The 15792-nt window shown below is 39.2% G+C and overlaps 1 protein-coding gene across 1 annotated transcript in view; it reads right to left on the bottom strand.

The window, feature by feature from the left end:
- PREP (prolyl endopeptidase) overlaps nucleotides 1-15792 on the bottom strand; it is a 110856-nt gene that overhangs the window by 52178 nt on the left and 42886 nt on the right. The window contains exon 8 of the mRNA XM_059830225.1: nucleotides 2581-2772. Within this exon, the coding sequence (XP_059686208.1) occupies nucleotides 2581-2772 (192 nt within the window). The remainder of the gene's footprint in view (nucleotides 1-2580; nucleotides 2773-15792) is intronic.

Raw genomic sequence — 15792 nt, 5'->3', positions numbered from 1 at the left:
CTCACCAGCTTTGTTGACCTTCTCGGGACATGCTCCAGCACCTCAATATCTTTCTTGTCGTAAGGGGCCCAAAACTGAACACAGTATTCGAGGTGCGGCCTCACCAGTGCAGAGTACAAGGGTACAATCATTTCCTTAGCCCTTGCTGGCCACACTGTTTCTGATACAAGTCAGGATGCCCTTGGCCGCCTTGGCCACCTGGGCACACTGCTGGCTCATATTCAGCTGGCTAATCACAGATTCACTAAGGTTGGAAAAGACCTGTAAGATCATTAAGTCCAACCATCAACCAAACACCACCATGCCGATTAAACCATGTCCCACAATGCCTCGTCCACACGTTTCTTGAACACCTCCAGGGAGGGTGACTCCACCACTTTCCTGGGCAGGTTATTCCAGTGTCTCACCACTCTCTCAGTAAAGAAATTTCCCCCAATATCCAGCCTGAACCTCCCCTGGTGCAACTTGAGGCCATTTCCTCTTGTCCTACCACTTGTCACTTGGGAGAAGAGGCCAACACCCACCTCTCTGCAACCTCCTTTCAGGTAATTGTAGAGAGCGATGAGGTCTCCCCTCAGCCTCCTCTTCTCCAGGCTGAACAACCCCAGCTCCCTCAGCCGCTCCTCAAAGACTTGTGCTCCAGACCCCTCACCAGCTTCATAGCCTTTCTATGGACACGCTAATGACATACAACAGATTCCTGAAAGTCACTCTGATGGTTTTATATGACAGATTATGTTTGCCTTCAAGTGTTTAAGAGCTGAATGCCTGTTGTGTTTACAGGCTGAAGGCCAGCGCCCTCAGCAAACGCATATATCTGAACTTCCAGTTTTCTAAATGCAGTTCTTGTTATGTTTGTATAGTCAAGGCTGTCATGTATAAGGCATTAAACGAGTGTTGCACGCATTAAAATTTTTTTTTTTGCATGTGCACAAACATGAACTCAGCACGACTTTCCCTTTAGAATGAAACCAAAATGGAGTTGAGCTAAATACTGCAGTGTACTGAAGAGCAGATGTAGCCTTTATCTTACTGGGAAGGAATATATAGCCAGTGCCTATATAGCCACTGGTCAAAGGTCCTTTGGCTGCCTAGACCACATCTCAGGTAAATCCACACATGGTAACCACATTTCATGTCAATTGCATGTTTCTGTTCCATTCTATTTGGACACTCACCATCCCTAAGTCAATTCTTCAACTTTGTCCCACTTTATAAACTGCTGTTCCTCGTAACTTAAGCATGGCTTCACAGACTGTCAGCAAATTCAGAAAACACAAATCAGAAATTAGACTTCGAAGCAATTTTTCACTTAGACTTATTATTTATTCTCTGCTTAGGACCTGAAAGGTACTTCAAGATGCAGGTGGTTCCTGATTCAAAGAGCTCACAGTCTTAAGATTTGTGTCTCACCAAGCTCGAATTTGCTACTTTTGTGTTTACCAAAATTCTCGCAAGATTCTAGACCTCAGCCATTTGCAACGTCACTACAATTTTAGGTGTGCTCAGAATCACCATTTATGTCACACTGGGGACATACCTTGTCTAGACTGTGGCAGAAATAATGCAGGACACATTGTGAAATGCAGACAGAAATTACGATTTTTTTTTTTTTTTAGGTGTCTTGAAAAGCAAGATCTTAAAAGGAATTTGAAATAGTAGTGAAATGGGTCTGTCTTAGAGAGGAAAGACAGAAGTTACTGTATATACACCTATCAGATTACACACATACAGAGAATTCTACTCATTCTACAAAGCAGCTCTTCACTGGAAAAGTAGCAAACATGAATGAATTTGTATAAAGATGGATTAATAAAAAAACAGAGTGTCTTTGAATAGCTACAATTATGCTAGTCAGATAAATCATAATTGTATCTTGTACTGTATGGAGAACAGACTACAGAAATGTACACAAAGCATCTGTCAAAAAAACAGCTCAGAGTAGGTTTTTCTGTATGATCTGAAACTAATTCTAACTTTTAATAGAACTTTCCCCAAAATGATGGGATTAAAAAAATACACCTTTATTTTAATTATATCAAAACCAACTATTGATGTTTTGAACACTCTTTTATACTTAGAGAATTCCATGCCCTTCAACTTTCCTGAGGCTTTTTTCAAATGTTATCTACTCGCCTTATCCCAGGAACAACAGAAAATCCTGTCTCAAACTCTGACCACCTCTGTTCATAGTGTGCTGCACTACTGCCAGGTTTGCTCTTTCCCTTCTTTCTGCTTACAAAGTCCCTCTTGCTGTAATCCCTGACTGTCTAGTAAATGTTTACTACACTGACATGAAGCAGGAAAATACTTTCCCCTCATTTCCTACAAACACACAATTAAAACAAGGACAGATGAAGCAACTTCACTATGGCCACACAGGACGTGAGAGAGAGAGAGAAAGAGAAATGGATCCTGGATCTCTCAAGCCTCAGCAAGTCTTTTAATCACAAATCCTAAACAAAGTTTAAACACAGGAAAAAAGTAAGAAGGTCTGTACAAGATCATGCAATAGACTAATTACTGAATTAATTTGAAAAAAGAAGAATAAGAAGTCTGTTGCTTGACATGAGCTCTTACCTAGAACATCTCTTTCATGTTCAGGGACAAGAACTTTCCATTTGGATTCCTCTGGGTCACTGAAGTCAATGTTGATTAACCGGTAATTTGGAGAATGGCGGTTTGTCTTGAAAGTGAACACTGTTCCTTCGTTGGTGACATACTCATACTCAGCCTCAAAGTTATCTATCAGCTTCACCCATTGAAGAATTCCTGCAAGATCAAACATACAATGTAAATTCTTCACCTCCTGAAACAAAACCTTTTAATACCTGAGGGCAAGGTCTTCCTGACAATTGCTGTAGGCTCTTTCTTGAACAACAACAGTGACCAGAAAAGGTACAGCTATGGAAAGGACTGAATATGTACTAAATATTAAGAACTTACAAAGAATTCTCCAGATTAATAAGCTGCAGTGGAAAAATGCCCATTCACAGACATGTTAACATACTGGTTTTGAGGAACTTCTAGCAAAATACACGCAGAATACTGACAGAACTATGGCTAGTGTTTCACCAGCTTTCCTCAGGGGCTGCTGGAAAGCTCAAATGTTTGCTACAGATGTGCTTCTACCACACTGACAGCCATGGAGCCAACGCCACCAAGTACATCAGGTTCTTGCCAATGGAGCTCACAAGCCCCCACTTCTACAGACTTCTTGGAATGGGGAGTCGCAGCTGAGTCAAAAGACCCTGCACTAAACTTTCAAGTTCAATTTTATTTTTATTAGCTTTTTAAATTTACTGCTTAATTATACAATAAATTACTCTTCTTTTTTTCTTTCTGCAAAAGAAGTTACTTTTTCTTAAAGTGGAAAGTTTTCCATCTTCCTTAAAAGCCCAGAACTTCCCACAGAATAGAAATGATGCTATTTGAATGAGTACAATAAACTTCAATACCAGGAATGTCCATGTCAATTCAGAAACAACATTCCTGAAGTGTTGTTCTGCAAAAGCTTGTCACCACCAAAGGACAACTACAGACAGTTAGCTAAAATGTTAACTTCTGGGTTTGCAAAGAATGAAACTGCATTTTCGCTATCAACCTGCTAGAATACCACAGTCACTAACAGAAGTGCACTTCTCTCAAACGTTAATTGCCTCAGTTTACTCCCTCTGTACCTCAGTCCTGGAGGGGGACTGAAAAACTCCACTACTTTTTATTCACATTTTACTGTTTTGCAATAGGTTTAGAGACTAGTAGAAAGAAAAAGCAACAAGGGTAGATCAGATACGTAATATGCTTGTTATATCTACAACTCAACCTACCAACCAAACTTACTATTATAAGCATCATACATTAGCTATGCTGAAAAATCAGCATCCTTATTGATACATGAAATTAAAGCTTTTATATCTTAAACCAACATTTGGAGCACTCTCTGCCTCTTTCCTAAAACTAAAGGTTGGGTCTTTACTTTTAAATATAAACAAATAAATTGTGCATAAATCTGTTCATGAAACTCTATAATACAATGCTTGCATCAATAAAACAGCACATCAGCTTATTTTATAAATATTAAAAAGCTGAGCAGAATAACAGAAGTAGATCATAGCTGAGCTGTAATTACTGTAAGTTTAAAAAAAAAGAAAATAATAATTGAGGAAACAGTGAGATGGCTAAGATCGTTTTAAACCCATTAAGTGTAATAAGAGACTATAGCCAGGCCTAGTACGTTCATAAAGCTTCTATCTTTTAATTGCCATTTTGGTTAAGGAAAACTTCCCTGTCTTTTCATGCAAAGTGATACATTAGCCCATTAAATTCTGCTTTTCATACCACTGTAATACAAACTTCCCAGACAATCCAGTCAACTTAGCATCCTGTCTCTGAGTGAACCAATTGCATGTTAAACCTTGATTTTAACTGAGGTCCACAGTTTTATCCTTCTCAAGAGATTTCATGTTGAAGGAAAATCCTGCTAAGTCCCTTCTGTTCCTCAGAGTTCTATAGAGAAAACCTGCTTTGATGCCCAGTAAAACAAAAAAAATCCAGCCTACAGTGAACCTACTGATACACACCAGTGAAACTGTTTTAAGATCTCAAGTCACATGCACAAACGTTGTAGTAAATAAAAACTTAACTGCACCATATATAACACCAATATCACCACAACAATACTGGAACATTTGTATTTTAGTATCTGACAGAATGAAACCCTCCATTTAAAAGAACAACAAGACTTCATAAAAAGGAATCCCCAGACTGTTGAAAAACCCCACTTTTTTAATGGTAAATGTGCACAATAACTGTAGTCTCCATGATTGCAACAGAAGTTGGATTCCGTAAAGAAAAAGGACAATAATGTGACATTAGGGATTTACATTGCTGCCCTGCAACTCATTCATCCACTCCCAAATGAACAGCTAGTAAAAAAGCGAGAGGGTTCATATTCTACAGGGACACTAAGTTATTATTACAAAATCAAGAGCATTCATCTTGTTAAAGTGGATATTATATAGTCCTTAGAAGACAAATATTGCAGATGAATTACCTCTAAACCATTGCCTCACTGAAGTGGTTAAATAGGCCAATATCTAGTCTAAGTAATGAGGCGGTAATGAGGCAATTACAGGCAGCTGAAAGAGACCATTACATCAGGTACAGTCGCTACTGTACGGAGTATGTGCTATAGTTTCCCAGTGAAATGAAGAAACTCTTTGCAATGAGATAGATATCAGACATAAGAGGATGCGTCTTTATGGCTGGTTTTAGCTGATCCAGTTGTGGCCCACGACCGAAAGGGATGTTCTAGCATTGCCTTAGATCACCCTACTTAGCTCTCTCCTTTGGGCTAGGAATAACAAACTGGTGACCAACATGGCCAGTTCACTGGGTGCTAATATGGCTGAAAACTGATAGGGACTGAATCATTGATCCCCAGGTCACGCCAGTGGCAGCACAAGGGAGGGGCAGGCCCATGCAGCTTACTAGCATGACACTGCCCCCCTGCCAAACACTCTGGCCTTGCTGCTGAGTTGAGCTAACACCTCATCATCGCCAAAGAAAAGTTTGTTCTTCATCACGTTACTCATAGCCTGCTGCTTCTGTTTTGCTTATCTGCCCTAGTAGTGAGCTGGTTCAACGAGTTAAATAGCTAACAAAAAAAAAAAAAAAAAAAGTGCTGCAAAATAAAGTTTTCTCTTTCGCTGCTGAACCAGCTCACTGCTCGGGCAGAGGAGTGCCACTACGTACAAGGCAGCCACTACATGCAAAGCAGTGGCAGAGAGAGAGGCTGAAGAGGAGTAACAACGTTTTTAATTAGCAATGAGCCATAAGATAAGTTTGACTACAGCAAAACTGCAACCTTTCATTTTTCCCTCCTCCTCCATCAGCATGTCTCCACCTTCGTGCTTGGTTTGGCATTTGCCCAAGTAACTAGTAAAGCTGATTAAATCAGCTAACCTAGAAGAAAACTAGTCTCTCTCTATTTTACAGGTTTTTTTTTTCCCCCATGACAGGTTAGTGAGTACAATCATCTAACCATAGGGTCAGACAAGTGAAGATGCTGACTGACTCAACAGGAGGGGACAGTGTTAGGTAGTCCGGGAGCATGAGAAGATAGATGGGACATCTTTCCTTTCGATGGCAGCAACTGCTTAGTCTGGGCTCTACTCATCTCAAACTGCTCCCTCCCGTACCCAAAATGCCCAGGGGAATGGACAAGGCAGATTTTTACTAAAGACAGCACATTACACCAGGAGGAGAGTTTGCTTGAATGAACACAATTTGAAGCGTAAAGCATACCTTGTCAAAGATTCTGTCCTCCTGGAAGTGCCAGGAATACATCTACAAGTCTGTCTAGATAGCGACACAGACATGCATTTCCAATTCAAACTCTGTGCAAGTAGATTAAGCACAACTCTTCTGTTCCTTCATGTCTGCCTTTTGTTTACATGTGTGACTGAGTACTATGGAAGGTATCTGCATGCAGCTTTCACCTGGCCTGAATTTAGGACGGATGATTCTGCAGTAACTGGTTACACATTCAAAAGCATGGTGAACTATGTACTTGAGGCCCTCAGCAGTGCTCACGTACTTGCAGCATGTTCTCTGCACATGTGCAACAGAGCACACTCTTACAGAAGCTGAATGAGCCAGGCAGAGAGCTGTTATCTAAGCCTCAGAAGAGGATGTTCCAGTGATCAGAAGTAAGCAAAAAAGCAGTTTAGCATGCAGTGCAGATATGGGAAAGTGTGCTTGAGGATCCACATTGTAACTTTTGGAAGAATAATAAAGATATCTACACACAATCTAGATGGGATAACAAAAAGCCACCCAAGTAACTTGTTGCAACACTAAGTCACATGTACCAGTTCCCAAGGGACCCAAGAAAGCCAGTGAAGGTACTGACGAATATACAGCCATTGTTAAAAAAAGCAGATGCCTTACTTAAGTGCATATAGCTAAGGAAATAGAGAGATGAACTACGTGGCTCCACTAAGACAACAGGCATCTGGAAAGGGCTCTGCAGGGATGGATAACTGACAGTCTTCCCAGGAGCTAGACAAGATGCAGGAAACAGAGGTTCAAAACAGACCAGAAGTAATGATAAAAGGCCTAAAACATAGTTTTCATATAAAAAGACCTATGAAAATACTTTATGCCTTACATTAGAAAAAGATGCATGATAAAGTATATAAAACAATGAATGATTAGGAGCTGTGGTGCTCAGACCTTCTGCAGAGCAAGGATGCTGGTCCTAGACAGGTCACAGACCACAGCCAGTTCTCCATCACATGACTGAAAACTCATGTGATCAGCACATCCATTCTTACCAAATGGTCTGAGGTACATGCACACATCCCGTCATACGACTGGATGGATACTCACTTGCTGGTTACACATGAGAGCAAAAGTCAATGTGCGCACGGTGTCATGTAGCGTGCATGCATCTATCCAGTTATCGAAACATGACAGGCACTACGATCTCAGAAACAAGGAATGGTCTGTTGACCCCAAACAATTCAAGCAAACCAGTTCCTCCTCATGTCTGAAGCACTCCAGCAGAAAGGGCACCAAGGCCCATGAATGGGAGGTTGGTTACCATAATCTAGAGGCAGGTGAAGGATTCTTGCTTCAGTCTCAAACTCAGAACAAATAGCCTCTCAGTAACAAAAAGAACAGTATCTATAAGTCCTCCAAAAACAAGGCAAAGGATCGGCACTCAGTTCATTCTTCTCTAAAAGAAGGGAGGGGAGGGAGGAGGTGAAGAACTGGATCTGAGATTTGCAGGTTTAACCAGCAGCCCTCTGAGAACGTCTGTCTTTGAGGAGAGCCATTGAGAAGTGACATTTGTAGTCCAGGCTCCCTTATCCTTAACACCAGAGCCACAAAGACTTCAGTTTAATCCACATAAGCATACAATGAGACAGATTTATTATACACGGGAAAAGCATGAGTTTGAAGATCTTGACAGTTTACTGTATACTGCTGCTATAACCTAATCCTTTCCTCTGCCAGTCCTTCCACTAAAACACACTGCAGAAGAGCTATAGATGCTTTTGCCTACATACTTTATACCAGCTAGTTATCCATCATCAAATAATTGCATTACAATAGGAACTGCAGATAAAGGATTATAACCTTTATTTGATGGACAATAAAGCCATGCCACACAACAGAAAATCATAATCCTACAGAGCTGGGTCTTCTGCAATGTTTAGGACAAAAGCAGCAGCGAATTTTTAAACAAAATTTTTGGATCCATAAAAGACCAAAAGAGAAATTATATCAGTAAGCATCACAGATTAAGCCCTCAATCTCGTACAGGCCTCTGAACATAGCAAAACATTCACTGGTCTGCTGAGAGCTCTCTGTGTGTGATGAAGCAGGTTTGTAGCTGAATGATGGCAACTACAGAAGAAGGGAAAGCTAATTTGAACAAATTGATTATAACAGCAAGAACAATCACAGAAAGCCTGTTATCAACCCTCTTTCAGACAGAAAGGATAGAGTGAACTGATGAACAGTGTTTCTCAGTACTTCCTCCATATTTCATGTTTCATAGAAAGGCCAAACAACCCATTTGTGGCAAATAACATCTCAACTGTGCCAGGTGGGGAGACAGGGCTTAGTGATCAGCTAATAGCACTTTTTTTTTATCCAATGTTGTGGAAAAAAGTCTTATGGACAAGGCAAACACTCTCATTTGACTTTTTTTCATGTACTCCAGCAGTCAAAATTATCAGGTGAAGATATAAATGTTAACCTCCATAAATTTATATTCCATTCTAACTTGTCAATTATATTTTTTGTAAGACAGACAGTTTTCCTGGAAACGGGGGAGAACGCTCAGGAAGTGAACCAAGAGGTTTGGCTCATAACAATGGGACAAGCTTTCCACCTGGAAGAGCCATGACAAATTTTGTTGTGGTACATGCATTCAGCAGGTAAACTTCTACTCAAGGAAAGATCATGATTTTTCAACTCTGAGATTTTACTCTGAATTGGTTTTTCAGGGAGGCACTGGAAGATAAGCACATAGTGTGTTTGTCTTTGAATCATAACTGGAATGTTAAAAAGATTTGGAAAAAACCAAACCAACCAACTTAGCTACAGGTATGATTTTCTAAATTGAATTGATTTTGATAGCTGTTCATCAGTTCTTTGGAATTCAGTTTGCCTTTCATCTTAAAGATGATAATTTGCTCAATTATTTCAATAAGGAAGATTTTTTTAAACAGAATGAATATACAAATGAAACCAAAAATGCCTTTAAATCTTATCTGCTCACAGAAAAGCCTTAAAACCAGTGTAATTTTGGGTTTGCAATTCCAGAGAGAGAGAGAGAGAATTTATAATACATGGGTATATATATTTATATCTGTCTATATGTGTACAGACACATCTATACATGTCAAGTTTTGAACACCTTTGCTACAGCAGAGAAATATCTTTTGCCCTTGGACTGTCAATCACTAACCAAAAATTTGTTTCACTTGCTAGAGGTACCTGGCAAACTCTTCCCATCTCCACAAACCTTAATCACAGGATACATAAAGTCCTTCATCACAGGGGATAAAAAAACCCAACAACCCAAATCTCATAGTGCAGTTTAAATTTTGTCTAGTGCTCACACACATCACCTTTTAGTAGGCTCCCATTTAAGTTTTCTCCTTTCATTTCTTGGATTTACCCTATACACTGTAACAGGCAACATTCAACTAGTGCATGTCACATGGCCATAATTCCCTACAAGTACTTACTGAATGTATTCTCCCTATATTTCTCATCATATCAGAGAGCATCCTGTATCTCACACTGATAACTGCTTGATATTTAGATACAACAGAGAATCCAGTATTAGGCTGCTGGCATCTTTCAGAGTATGTTAAAATAATTTGAGCTGTCAAATAGAGGTGTATAGCACCTTCCTATGTGAACTGGGAGCAGAGAAGAGCAGATCATGGCTACACATTGATGCATTGTGCCCGTCCCTCCAGTCTGTCTCAACAACTCTATCCTGAAAGCAGAAACGTACCCAAAAACCTCAGTGCTTAGGAGACTTCTACCAGCTAGAGTATCTCTAACTGAAATAGTTTTATTTCACCTGCAAACCCCAAGTCACCACATTGATGTTAATCTCTTGCTTCCTACTTCCCCTGTCAGCAGCTGCATCAACTGTGCATCTTCACTTGATTTGTACCTTCCAACTGCTGAAGACTTTTCTTCAGAAACACTCTGAAATTATGAGTCAGCTACCCTGTTTTACAGGCATTACTCTTTCTGAGACCTCTGACTTTGCTCCACCAGCAGCTTTCTTAAAAAAGAAGCAAACAAAACCAAAAACACCCCCACAACCAAACCAACTACAAAACATAAGAGGCTGACAGATCATGTTTGTGTATAAACAGCTAGCTATTCCTCCCTACGTTTTATTCTCTGTATTTGGTATCTAGAGAAGAATTAGTTAGTCTAACAAGTAACTAACTCAGTAACATACCACACAGTTGGACACAAAAATGTATTTTTAAGGAAAAACACAGTACTTTTTCTGATGCTTCCAACATCAAAAACTTTTTTTTTTTAACCTCAGAATTTCTGCACTTGTTACTGTGGATACCAAAGAGAGCTGAATTTCTTTTTTAAACTAATATGAAAAGTTTTACCTCTACTATAAAATTTCTCATCATTTGTCACGAAGAAAAGACCTATGAGGACAGGAACCACAAGATATTTAGGATGACAACAGTTTCTATAGCCATCATCCTTTTCTGGTATCCCAGAATACTAACAAACACAAATAAACAAGGGGGTAGTGGTGAATATACTGACTGACAGCATGTAAAAGTAACAATTCTGCTGACAGGCAGATGAAGGTTAATCTTCTAATTTTCACCACTGCTACTCATACCTGAGTATGAGTACACAAGGTTGCACGGTTGAGGGTGCAGTCACCATATAAAAAGCATCTTGAGTTTTCATGCAGAAGCACATTTTCATTGCTGAATACTGCCTCACTAAAGCAAGTGAGATCCATCAAACTTATTTAAAAGACTTCTCAGACCCTGAAAATCCATACATTCAAAGGCTTCCAAATTTCAAGTATCCTCTATGAGAGATTTTGAAAATTGGGCATTTACTCTGGAGTTTGTCACAATACTAATCCACAATAGTTTTTACATTCAACAGAAGACAGATAATCTCATGGTACACAGTGGGTACACAGTGTGCTTCAGATTGGAAAAGACTGTTTCAGGGCCCCAGTGGTACATTCATAACATATCCTGGGAAATGAATGGCAGAGCACAGCCCTTCACTCAGACATCTACTTCCACATCAGAATCTAATTTTTTTTTCAATCACGCAATACTCTGCTTGCTCTCAAGGTCTCGCACTGAGCCAGGCAGCTATGCAAAAGAACTCAGGGATTTTTTACCTCTTTCTGCTTCACAGCCACAAATATTTAATTAAGTGTATCACTCTGGTCTCCAAAGGCAAGAGATATTTTCCAACAATGTGGACTCCCTTTGAAAGTAAGATGTCTTCATCTCTTGGGACCTGACTTCACTTATGAACGTCTGAGGGAGTGAATACTGGAAAGGAGATAACACAATGTCCCTGAAAGGAATGCAACCTTGTTGTGTTTGTACTGAGATGGCTCTCGGTACCACTCATCCTGCAGATGATGGATGATGGCTACTCAATGATCATGGGACATTAACGTATTTGCAATTTAAAAAAATAAATAAATGTAAGGAGGCAATATTCATTCGAGTTAAAAAGTTCAGACATGTCAAGATATATCAAAGATTAGCCCAGAAGAAAGAAATCACGCACTTTTATGAGCAGATTTCTCCATCAGCTTCAAGACTTATATTTTACTTCCATTTGGATGATCACTCAAAAGACAGGAAAAGAGAATATATACGCTTTGTTTTGACAGAGTTATAGCTTATGTCCTCATGCAGCAGAACACAGCAACAGAAAAACAGGAACCAAAGGTGATCTCTCTCTCTCATGTCACAGTTTCTCTAATATACACAAAGAAAAGCACAAATACATAATTGCTAATGATTTGCCTCCAATTTAAAAAAATGACATTGAAAGCAAAACTCTTTGGAATTGCCATTTAAGGGATATGAAAACTGTTTGCTTAAATTAAACACTCTATTGTTGAGGCTTCCACATATTTTCCAAGACTCAACTGATTTCTTCTCCCTATTTGTTAAGGAACTAGGGTATTATGGCCTTGTTTCAATATTGATTTTTGAAAGTTGTTTTTTTTATTTTTTAAAGTTATTTCAATCACAGAAAGTCTTTCAAAAAAACAAGAGTACTCTACCTCGCACCACATTCCACTTTCTAGCTGATATCTACTGTCTCCTCACTCTCCTTCTCTTGTTCATGTTCATTACAAAGGTTTTGATCCACTCTTTCAGGCTACACAGCACATACTGACTCATCCCTTTTATGTTACTGTATATAGCGCTGTTAATTTTTTTTTTTTAAGAGCGCCTTATAAATTGCAAGACTAAACTAAAATACAAAAGGCCAGATAAACCTATTTTCAACAGGAAGTGGACAAACATCACCTTTGTTTTTCCACCTGCCCTCAAGCCACATATATGCTTTCTACAGTGTGGGGAAAAAAAGAACAACCTTCTAAACAAAGGAACAAAATAAAAATCCTTATGGTTAATAACCCACCTCTTAAATTCCTTCTTGCAACCTGTTTCTGCCAGTCTAGTACAAAGCAGTTCCAGCTGACAATGACTAAGCAACCAGCAAGCTGTGAACTTCAGTTTTTGCTCAATTTTTATTGCATCTTTCCAAGCCAGTGGTTCTCAAAATATTTTACGCTAGCTCCTCTTCCCATATACCCGTCCTCCCACCACCTCCCGCTGTTCCCACTGGACACAAACTGCCAATCTCCAAGCAGCCCAGTACCCAAGCATAAGAGCTCCTACCACTGTCCTCTCTCCCCACACTCCTTGTACCTCCAACTTCTACAAACCTGTGTTTAGCTTCTAGCCAGTGCAATCCCTTCCAATTCCACAACCCAAGCTGTGCTTTCCAAGTAGCAATCCCTCTGAACTTCTTGCATTCCAGAACTCACAGCAGCCTTTCACAGTTTCTATGTGCCCAGAGGTTACAACGAGAGCTACCTCTTCTGCTCCCCATGCTGCCTTACATCCCCCTCCTTTTTCCCCTCTGTTCTCATGTTTCAGCTTCCACAGGAAGAGGTAAGTGGGGCTCTGCTCACAGCTCTGTGTCAGTGACTCATGGTGCTTACAAGAGGATCCTGATATTTTTATCAGGGTTCCTAGCCACTACCATAACACAAAATAAAGAAAAAGGTGAATATTAAGAACAACAACATGACCAATTGGCCATGTCATGTTGGTTAAGTTCATAGCCAAGGGTGATTAAAGAGCTTTCATTTATTTCTTGTTGCACACCAACAGATTTGTACTAAATCCCCTCTTCCCTGCACCAAACCACACATTCAAAAGAATAAATAATCAAGGCTGAGAATCTAATCAAAAAGAAACAATCTCGTTTCTCAAGAAAAGAGAAAACCAAAATTATTACCAGGCACAGAAACAGTAAGAGACATGCTACAGAAAAAGCACTGCTGGTTTTTTGTTTGGTTTTGGGTGGTAGTTGTTTTGTAAGGTATACAACGAGGTTTGCTAATATATAATTGCTTGATTACTGTGTATCCAGCTGTTTGGCTAATATGAGGCACTTTCAGGTATATCAGTAACAACACTTAAGCAAAGTGATTAATGAGAGAAGTTTTCTTGTTTGACTGGTTCAACATACAAGCAAACTTGAGTGGCATCTGTACTCTGGAAGACAAGTTTAATAAAATAGCTACTAGAAATTGTGCGTTATAATGCTCAGCTACTGGGAAAATGTGTGTGTTTGTTTTTAAAGAAATACTTAGCATTAGATCACTTTAAAATGTTATAAGAGTCAAGGCTTGAAAATCCTACTTGCAGTTTGGCATAACAAGTCGTGAAATCTGGAGTCTTGAATGAGTGATAACTTTCTGGACATGAACCCACAGTGCTGTCCTTCCTGACAAAATGTACAGCTGTTACACCTCTGCTACTGAAATTTCATAAAGCAAATTTAAACTGTATTAGTTGGTTCAGTGGCTGACAAAGAGTGGTGAAATCCTGACAAGAATCCCATCAATTTAATTTTCCCTTATTTCTCTAAACCCCACCCCATAAGCAACAAAAGTGGCAAGCATGAAGGGAAAAGCCCGCATACTCACAGCTACTTGAAGTAGAGTATAGCAAGGGAGTTCCCCCAAAAGCTTGAAGAACAGCCCAGCTATCTTCTCCCAGTGGTATCTTCTCCCAGTATTGTCTTGCCACAATATTATGAATTATGACCATGGGTATTTAGTCTTGAGGAATGGAGTATTTGCAAAACACTTTGATACGAGACAATAAAAGCTTTTTTTAAAGTGCGTTTGGTTAAGTTAGTTGTAAACATAAAATTCCAATTAGTAAACCTAGTCATTTCTAACATGAAGAGTTTTGTGGTAAAAACTAAGCTGCAAACTGGGTTAACCTGGTGGGATTCACAAGATGCATGTCGTAGTAGGGGAAACAATATCCCCCAAACCTCTTATCTTTTAAGAGAATTTTACATTAGTCTGAAAAAATAGCTATGTATTTGTCAGAAGTTACTTATCACTGTGATTTTCTATTCTAAAAAGGAGCATTCTTGGCACAAATAGCTTACAAGGGCCCACTTAAAAACCTAGCAAACAACCTGAATATTTGAAAAGGAAAATGACTCAGTCTGTATACAGTATAAAGATTGTGAAGGGGGGAAGGGAAGCATGAAGAACATTTTAGCTAACCTGGGAAGCAGAAAAGATGCTCAGATGCTCCCTGTAATGTTCATGGAAAGAAACAGAAACACTGCTGTGTAGATAATCTTCCAGGGAAAACAAACTGATAAGGATTATTACAGAAGATTACACTGCAAATTCCATTAACCTATGGGTGTTGAAAAAGTATCGTGAATAATCACATATAGCAAAGAGGAAAGAGCTGTCTGACACAGTTAAAGTTTCAAGTGTAGAAATAAGCAAGTCAAATCCTTTAAATTTCTTAAACATTTAGAAATAGTCTACTCCCATTTATTAGATGTGATCTCCACTCAGGGTCAAGATCATTTTCTGCCCAACACAGGGCAAATTAACTTCCACTGGTCCACAGCCACTGAAACATATCACGAATCAGTGAATGCACAAGATACAACTGCCCTCAGCACAGCAGAACCAATCAATTGTCATGCTTGCACAAAGTCTTTAATGATATCATTATCTCCTCACTTACAATTTAAAGGGAGTACATGCAAAGAGAAGCCACAACTCATGCTGTGCAGGAAGTTAATGAAAAGCATTAACTCAAGATTACTAAAGCAATAATGAAATGGCAAATATTGGGCAAACCACATTTCATAAAAAGATAACTTGTGAGAAAGTTAAGCTAGAGGTTTCCTTTATATCAAAGCAATTTACTTTGGATTGGTTGACACCTCGAATACTGTATTGAAATGCACAGAAGTGACAGAGGTTCCAGCAGATGATTTCCACAAGGAACAGATTTTCCCCAAGTACTTAAAATGTCACTTTTCAGATTCTGATTTGATTAAAATATATATAATATCTAAGCTCAGCTGAAGGTAAAGTATGGAGTGAATACAGAGTCTCATCCCAAGAGACAACATCCACAGTCAAAGCAAAAATGTAGTATGTGT

The sequence above is a fragment of the Gavia stellata genome, chromosome 2 (assembly GCF_030936135.1).
Source record: "Gavia stellata isolate bGavSte3 chromosome 2, bGavSte3.hap2, whole genome shotgun sequence".
NCBI classification, from domain to species: Eukaryota; Metazoa; Chordata; class Aves; order Gaviiformes; family Gaviidae; genus Gavia; species Gavia stellata.
Note: the sequence above shows the minus strand (reverse complement) of the source record. Positions and strands in the feature narration are given on the sequence as shown.